Source organism: Rutidosis leptorrhynchoides, chromosome 8 (assembly GCF_046630445.1).
Source record: "Rutidosis leptorrhynchoides isolate AG116_Rl617_1_P2 chromosome 8, CSIRO_AGI_Rlap_v1, whole genome shotgun sequence".
Classification (NCBI taxonomy): Eukaryota; Viridiplantae; Streptophyta; class Magnoliopsida; order Asterales; family Asteraceae; genus Rutidosis; species Rutidosis leptorrhynchoides.
In genome coordinates, this window is record NC_092340.1 from 102,099,771 (window position 1) to 102,109,010 (window position 9,240).

Below are 9,240 nucleotides of genomic sequence, written 5' to 3' on the forward strand. Positions count from 1 at the left end.
TAATAACAATATTTATATTTACTAATGATAATAATAATTTTAATAATAAGTAATAATCTTTTTATAATAATACTAATGTCATAATAATAATATTACTAATAATGATAATAATATTATAATCATGTTAATGATAATAACAATGTTAATAATATTGTTGTTATTAATAATACTAATACTAATAAAAATGATAATTTTAATGAAAATATAAGTTTAAGATTTATAATGATATTTTCTAACAACCATGATGATTATAATAATAACGGTACTTTTTAATATTAACCGTAGTAATAATAATATTTTATATATAAAAATGATAATTCTATTCAAAATGATCATTTTTAATAATAATAATACTAAATTGATTATAATAATGATATTTTATAATAACAATGATATTTCTATAAAAAATGATAATTTTAATAAAAATGATAATTTTAATATTAATGATACTTTTAATAATAATAATGACGATAAAAATAATAAAATGATAGTTTTGATAAAAAATATTAATTATTTTAATAATAATAATAATAATAATAATAATAATAATAATAATAATAATAATAATAATAATAATAATAATAATAATAATAATAATAATAATAATAATAATAATAATAATAATATTGATTATTAGATGATAATAATAATAATAATAACGATAATAACGACGATAACGATAACGATAACGATAACCATAACGATAATGATAACGATAACGATAACCATAACGATAACGATAATAATAATAATCATTTTAACAATAATACTTAAAACTATAGATAATTCAATTGACGATATCTTTTAATCCGTTCATCGAAATCATACGCTTTCTAAATGAAAAGTTATTAATTTTTCGCCATCTTTCAAACAACATGCATATCATATACCTTATATCAGTAATATATGTAATAAATTTGTGATTCATTAAACACTAATTAACGACGAAATTAAATATACAAGCATGCATGATCATATATACTCGAGCACTAGTCAGGGATATACTATTAATATATAAAAAGTAAGATATGAGTACTCACGTATCAATATTGAGATTCAATATTGCAGGAAAGTACGTAGACGCAACGGAGATGATAAACACTAGGTTGGCCTCACGATTTATACCTCCGAACATTACTCATAACCTCCATAGGTATAACCCATAATTTCCTTAGCTCTATCCCGCTCGAAAAACTATTTGAAATAACTCGCTCATGACCTCGTTGTAGTATTTTATGTATACTAATAATACTACTACTAATAACAATGCTTAATAATAATAATATTAATCTCATTAATAAAAATAATATTAATAATAATTTTTTTTATATATATAGAGAGATCAGAGATAGATAGAAGAGGAAGTGAAGAACTGAAACGAAATCGGACGAATTTATAGACATTTCCCTCAACTAACCCCCATGCGATCGCATGGGGTTTGTGAGCAACAACCATGCGATCGCATGGTCACTCTTAACAGTTCCAATTCATTTACAACATGGGCGGCTAATGGTTTTATAATATTATATATATAATATATTTAATTTATATAATTAATTATATATTATATTATATTTACATGCATAGTTAATTTGTAAATTTAGTTTCGATGACTCGTACGTTGTCACTCGACTTATGTTCCGGTTTCGATTTCTCAAACGACGTTACGTACGCTTAGAAAACTTGTATTTTTCATTTCATAAATTGTACCTTTGTAAATAACAAGACTTAAATTAATGAAAAACTATCCCACTCAAAATGTAACTTAATCATTTGAGTGTTTTGGTCATTTGTTTCTATAAATCGATGTCTCGTTATATAATAATATTATTTTAAATCAAAACGTTTTATGACTACGTTATTATTATATCTCGTTATATTGTAAAGTATATATATATGACTACGTTATTATTATATCTCGTTATATTGTAAAGTATATATATATATATATATATATATATATATATATATATATATATATATATATATATATATATATATATATATATATATATATTATCTCAAAATATAAGTTTGAAATATTTATTTAATAATATAATATTTAGTTTTTCAAAAGTAATTATATTTCAAGACTCATTTAAAATCGTTTAAGTGATAGAAAAATATTATGTCATATTACGTTTACGTTTTTGAAACACAATATATATATTTGTAACTAATAATATAAAGCTTTAATTAAGTTCTTCAAAATTCATTAACAAAGTATCTTATAAAACATTTTGATAATAAAGTTTTCTCTAAATTGAAAACGTTTTAATACTAAATCAAATAAATATGATAGCTTTTGTTTTCCAAAACTAATATATATTTAAGAATCATTTTGTTAAAAGATTAAAATAATGGAAATCGTTATATCGTATTTGAAAAGTAAAGTTATATATAATAGGTTACAAGTTTTTAAATTACTAAATATTGATGAAGCGTGAGATAAAGTCCAAAGGTTAAATGAACGTACGAAATTATTTTAACGTAAAACTTCGATATTTATTTTCTAAGTTATCTTTATCCCATAACTTTACTTTCATCTTAAATAAAATTAAAGTTAAATAGTTGACGCATATAAATAGGACATCGAACAGGAACTACACCAACCCTTGTCTAGTTCCCGTTACTTGACACTTTTGTTCTTACGTGTAAATTACTTTACCAAATTTCCGAATACCGTTAAAAGAAAAGGTTTCCTGAATCAAAGTGGACCTCTCAACAGAGACCCGAAATATCACAATAAATTAATTACTTGATATTATCTTCTAATTCCATTGATAAACATATTGAAACAAATACGTTCATGTAAAGTATTATACATTTAATACTTTGTTAATATTCTCAAGTTATAATATGCATACATATATATATAATCATATCCAATGATATAATGGTTCGTGAATCGTCGGAATTTGGTCGAGGTTAAATGAATGTATGAACAAAGTTTAAATTTTGAAATTTAACTAAACAAACTTTGCTTATCGTGTCGAAATAATATAAAGATTAAGTTTAAATTTGGTCGGAAATTTTCGGGTTGTCACAGTACCTACCCGTTAAAGAAATTTCGTCCCGAAATTTGATCAAGGTCGTCATGGCTAACAATAAGAATGTTATTATGACGAATATGAGCTGAAAATTAGAGTTTTATCATCATTGAGTAATATAGATAAAACCGTTTGATTTTGTGAAGAGTACGAGTGAAATTATCGCAAAGAGTGAAATGAGTAAGTGTAGATTCGTCATATCTTTTGACTTAGATAGGATTGATTTTCGGAGTTCAAGGGATTTTGAGAAAATCTTCGTAATAAGATTTGATTCTTCGGTAATTAAGGAATTTAGGATCCGCTTTGATTAAATGCGATAACCTGTTTTGATTGCTCTGTCGGATATCTTACTATATATCCACCCTCTTTGTTTCCTCAATTCCACATCTCACACCTTCTATTCTTTCTCCCTCAATTTATATTTTAAAGCATTCGTCAATATGCTTCATCCAGTTCTGATTCTTGATATACTCCTAACTTTAATATCTATCGTTCTTTTTTTCATCTGCCACCAGAGGAATCTATTCACTTGTAATATACTCTTGGTTTTATAGTGTTTCTAGTTCTCCCGTGTCTTTACATTGCAATACTTATTGATACACACGGTTTGTAATTTATGCACTGTTGTCGGGCTTTATATCTTTCCTTATTTTTCAGAGTCTCTGCTCTTGTCTTTCTATAATCATTGACATCCACAGTTAATGCTCTCTCCTATTTGCTGCGATTTATACTCCCATTTCTATTTCGGAGCTTCATGCTCTGTTTTCTCTTCTTGCCATTAAGCACCGTATGTGATGGTCCAGAATTCGTAGATATGAATTTCAGAATGAACATAGTTAATGTTCTAAGAAGGAAATTGTAGTGGCACGATCTTGATTTGTCAAATTACCAGAATATCCCAGAAAAGACCGAATCAAGAAAAAAATATTTTCTTGATATGTTTAGAGATTAAGTAGAATACAAGAGTCGTGTAACATGGCACATGATGACGTTATGATCTGTGAATCATCACGTTCAATTTAGAAACTCAGCATGACTTACTGTAATATAATCAAGTTGATTAAGTGTCATTATATTATACTAAATCATGCTTCAGTTCCCAACACTACTTCAAAAACATTCGTATTTTAAACTCGAAGGTTTCAGAATTTAGAAACAAAATAGTTTCTTTTATGATGTAACACATATATTGTAACAGACTGAAATCGGGGTTAGAAGTAAGATTACTTAATTACCCTTAGGTTTATATTTGTGTTTAAAATAAGCTTTTATTTTAATAATATGTCTATTATTAATTGAATATGTGGTTAAGACCAGTTTGTGACAAGGGTCACAGAAATGGTTCGTTTGTTGAATTTGGACTCTGTTAGGGTTGTCAAATTAAGTACGAAAGATATTAGATAACTGGTAAATACCCGTGTGTTATCAGGTATGGGTTATAACCCACATAAGTGTGTATGTATCTGCTCTTTTCATCCATTTTCTTGAACCTTCTCAAACAAGTACGTACCTACTTCATCTCCTTCACAAAACCCTAATCTAATCCAAGCTAGAAATTGGAATGTAAGGCTTTAAGGATTGATTCATATCATCCTTGTGATCATTAATCCAGGTTTGTGTGATTGAATTCGTGCTTTAATTCTTAGAAATTGGGTTTGGGTTGTAAAGTGTATTTTTTGATGAATATGAGCTTGAATCTTCATGTTTTGTGTTTGTTATGCTTAATTGATGTTAGTAATAGTTGCTATATAGTTTATATGATGTTTTTCAAGTGGTTTTGTGACCAGAACGAGCAAAAATCGAGTTTTTGGGGCAAAAATGCGAAAAACAGCGTGCAGGAGCTGTTCTTCAGCTCCCACACGTGTGACAGGTCACTCGTACGAGTAACCACACTTTTGAGGCTCAACCACGTGTGTGAAAACTCACTCGTACGAGTGAGGCCTCAGCCACACGTGTGAGCACAGGGTCAGATTTGTGGAAGCTTGTTTTGGGCATAACTCTCAAACCGTAACTCCGTTTTTGATGAATCAAGTATCGTTGGAATCGTAATGAAAAATCCTTTCCAATGGTAAACTTCTTAGAAGATATATCAAAATGTATTTGGGTCATAAATAGAGGTATTATCGTGTGTGTGTAGTGTGCATGCGTTAATATGTTATTATGGGCTGAATTCTTGATATATGCTTATGAATGAATGAATATATGATGAAAATAGGTTGGAAAATAGTTGTTTTTGATGTCCCTTGTCACTCGCACGAGTGAGCTTTCACTCGTACGATTGAGGCGGTCAACCGCATGATGAACCGCACTAGTGAGTGGTTACTTGAACTGTTATATTTGCTAGTTGGATCGTACGGCTGAGATGTGACTCGTACGAGTCATATGTCACTCGCGTGGTCAACCGTATAGATCCATTGTTGTTTAATTGGATATTTGGCCAAGGACCAAACGTACGAGTGAGGTATCAACAGCACGGTTGAGGTTTCTCAGACGTGCGGATGAGTGTCCCTTGTACGGTTGATAGGTCAGATTGATTAAGTGTTCAAGTGCTTGTTTATTGATGTTATTGTCTTGTTGTCGGGTTGTTATCAAGACATTATTACTGACTGTGTTATGTCTATTTTCAGGTTGAAAAGATAAGGAGAAAGCTCAGTAGTCAGAATCTGAGCTGTTGCTGGTAATTGGTGAGTGGGTCTATCTTCAGATAGAGTTTAAGTAGCAAATCATGCTACTGTGGATTACTCTGATTACCCTGTGTAGTGTAGTGATTGCCATGCTAGTTGGATAGTTGCATGCCATGTGATTAATATGTTGTATATGTGCACTGTGTTTGACACCAGTCATTCCTAGGGCGGTTGGGGACTTTCAACCATTCCTAGGGTAGTTGAAGTCCGTGTGAGGTCAACCAATCTAAGGGAGGTTGAGTCCAAGTCCTACAGTCTGTTAGTATATCATAGAAGAACGCATGCGATGCGTTTGGATAGTTATGCAGAGACTGGTTGGAAGGACTATCGGTAGACTCTAGTTCAATCGGCTAGGAGTCGTGTGCCCGTACAAGCCGTCGAGCCTCATATTTTCGTTGTTTGTATGCTTGATGGTTGTAAGCATGTTAGTTGACTGTTGTATGATGGATTGCTTAAGCTTAATCTGTAGATTGATTCCATTCACTTAGCGGTGCGCTAATCCGCCACATTCCTCCCCCTGCAGGTTTAACTACCGCTGATGGGATCGGGCACTGATGTAGAAGACATGTTTGACCTGGAACTCTGATGTGGGCTTTTGTAACCGTGTTTGTAATAACGTAACACCGTATGTTAAAGTAAACTTAATTAAGTGGCTTTTGTACTAATGTAATTAATGTGATGTTTTATTAACTAAGACTTCCGCTGTGTTATAAAAAAAATTGGCCGGTGTTACAAGTTGGTATCAAAGCATAGGTTTGACAGCAAGTACATGCGTGTATCTTGTACTCAAACCTTGAGAGGAGTCAAACATGTTTGTGGGTGGGGCTAAGTGAATGCAAGGATACGTGTACGTTAGTTGTGTTGAGCTAACCGTTATCCACTAAGCTTTTGTGTGAGCTATTTTGTAGCACATGTATGGCTAACAGAGATGCAAACGCTACCAGCCCGACAAACCCCAGAACATACAGAGCACCAGACGAGGGTGTTGAGTCCGATGATGATGATCAATAGAGTTATATTCATGAGTTAGAAAGTAAACTGAAAGAAGCTCAAGATAAAATTATTGATCTTGAGTTGGTAAATCCTGTGGGAAATGATGATACGCTACCTGGATTTTCGACAGCACAATCTCAAACCGTACCCAACATGAACCAGACTCAATTCCAATACCCAATGCAAAATCAACCACCTCAACAGTACTACATGCTACCACAAAATACTCTCCCTTTTCAAAATCCAATGTTAATGAACCCATACCAAACACAGATGTTCCAATAACCCTTGGTTCAACCCCATAAGAAATGTACTTACAAACTGTTCTTAGATTGCAAACCCCCAGAGTATTCGGGAAGTTCTGACCCGACAGAAACTATGAATTGGTTGATGGAGGTTGAAAGGGCTTTGGAGGCTTGTCAATGTGAACCAGAGTTGTGGGTTATGTATGCTTGTAGATTGTTAAAAGGTAGAGCTATGGTTTGGTGGAATGCGTTGACGTCAAGTATTCCAAAGGAGAATGTTAAGCAGATTACTTGGGAACAATTTCAATGGAAAGTTGGTGAACAGTATTGTTCCTCGTTTAATATTAACCGATTGAAGACTGAGTTTTTAGAAATGAGAATGACGCCTCAGATGTCAATCGATGAAGTGATTGGTCAGTTTATGGATAAGTTGAGATTTGTATCTCGGTGGGTACCTGATGAAGCATCAAGGATTCAACATTTTGTTAATGTGATCTTGCCAGAATACAGAATGTCAGTGAGGATGGCGACTAGTCTGTCTCAGGCCTTTGTTATAGCCAGATTGGTGGAAAGTGATTTGAAAGCGGCAAGAGGAATGATGACAGGGAGTGCGATGACTCCGAGTGGTCAAACGGGTGGTCAATCCAGTGGTAATTCAAAGAAATTATTTGGGTTTAGACAGAAAAGTAAGATTCGACAGAGTGGTTCAGGGTCTGGATCAGGTAGAGGGAATTGGTGCCACACTTGTAAGTCTACACATAGTGGTTAATGCTCAGAGGCTACCAAAAGGTATCTGAGATGTGGTGCAGTAGGACATGAGTCTCAAAGGTGTTCGTTTTCCAGGAATTGTGTGTTGGAGTTGTCATCAACCAGGGCATCGTGCTATAAATTGTCCGTCCAAGAGTGTGGGTTCCAGGGTAGGGTCAGGTGCGCGTTCAGCATCAGTTGGAGGGTATACTACCTCGAGTGGGTAGAAGAGGAAGAAACCTCCCACAGCAGAGGCCAGAGCTTTTCAGATGTCAGTTGAGAAGGCTACTGAAACTGACGATGTGATCACCGGTATGTTTTTAATCAACTCAATACCTGCTCATGTATTGTTTGATTGTGGTGCGAATAAGTCTTTTATGTCGTTAGACTTTTGTGCTAAGTTGAATATACCTGCTACTGTGATGCCTGAACCGGTTAGAGTAGAGGTAGGTGATGGAAAAATCACACCCGTCACAACGTTTGTGACTGGGTTAGTATTGATATTGAAGGAAAGTCATTTCCTATGACTTGTTTAGTGTTACCCATTCCTGGTTTTGATGTAGTGTTGGGAATGGATTAGCTGAGCCCACTTAGAGCTAGTATTAAGTGCGATAGGAAAATGATTTCCTTTCGTTTAGCTGCTGGAACCCGTGTTATAGCCCGGGGGGAACGGGGTGGGTATAATTTTCCGTTGATATCAAAGTTGAAAGCCAAGAAATCTTTATCAAAAGGGTTTGAATCATTCCTAGCTTATGTAGTAGATGGTAAGAAAGAAAAGAAAGCGTTAGTCGATATTCCGGTAGTCTCAGAGTTTCCGGAAGTGTTTCCAGACGAGTTATCAGGGTTACCGCCGGTAAGAGAAGTAGAGTATAAGATTGAATTGGTGCCTGGAGCCACTCCAGTTGCCAAAGCCCAGTATCGTTTAGCGCCATCAGAAATTCGTGAGATGATGTCACAAATTCAGGAGCTATTAGATCGTGGGTTTATCTAGTTTTTCTCCTTGGAGTGCACCGGTATTATTTGTTAAAAAGAAATACGGTACCATGCGTATATATATAGATTATCGGGAGTTGAATAAGAGAACAGTAAAGAATAAGTACCCGTTGCCTAGAATAAATGATTTATTCGATCAGTTGCAGGGTGCTTCATACTTCTCAAAGATAGATTTACGATCTGGGTATCATCAAGTTAGAGTTGCAGAATCTGATATCCCGAAGACAGCGTTTAGAACTAGGTATGGTCATTATGAGTTCTTGGTCACGCCGTTTGGGTTAACGAACGTTCCAGCAGTCTTCATGGATCTAATGAATAGGGTGTGTCATCAATTTCTAGATAAGTTCGTGATTGTATTTATAGACGACATATTAGTGTATTCAAAGACAGAGGCCGAACACATTGAACATTTAAGACACGTGTTGAATGTGTTGAAGCATGAGCAGTTATTTGGAAAATTTTCTAAGTGTGAATTCTGGTTGAGAGAAGTGCAGTTTTTGGGTCATGTAATTTGTGCTGAGGGTATAA

General features: G+C 33.5%; 1 protein-coding gene across 1 annotated transcript; it reads left to right on the forward strand.

Moving 5' to 3' along the window:
* Positions 1–7,105: 7,105 nt before the first annotated feature.
* On the forward strand, positions 7,106–8,710 carry LOC139863684 (uncharacterized). The gene is made up of 4 exons (XM_071852291.1): positions 7,106–7,694; positions 7,749–7,990; positions 8,091–8,165; positions 8,423–8,710. Exons 1-4 carry the CDS (start codon positions 7,106–7,108, stop codon positions 8,708–8,710), a joined length of 1,194 nt encoding a protein of 397 aa, XP_071708392.1.
* The last annotated feature ends 530 nt before the right edge of the window (positions 8,711–9,240 follow it).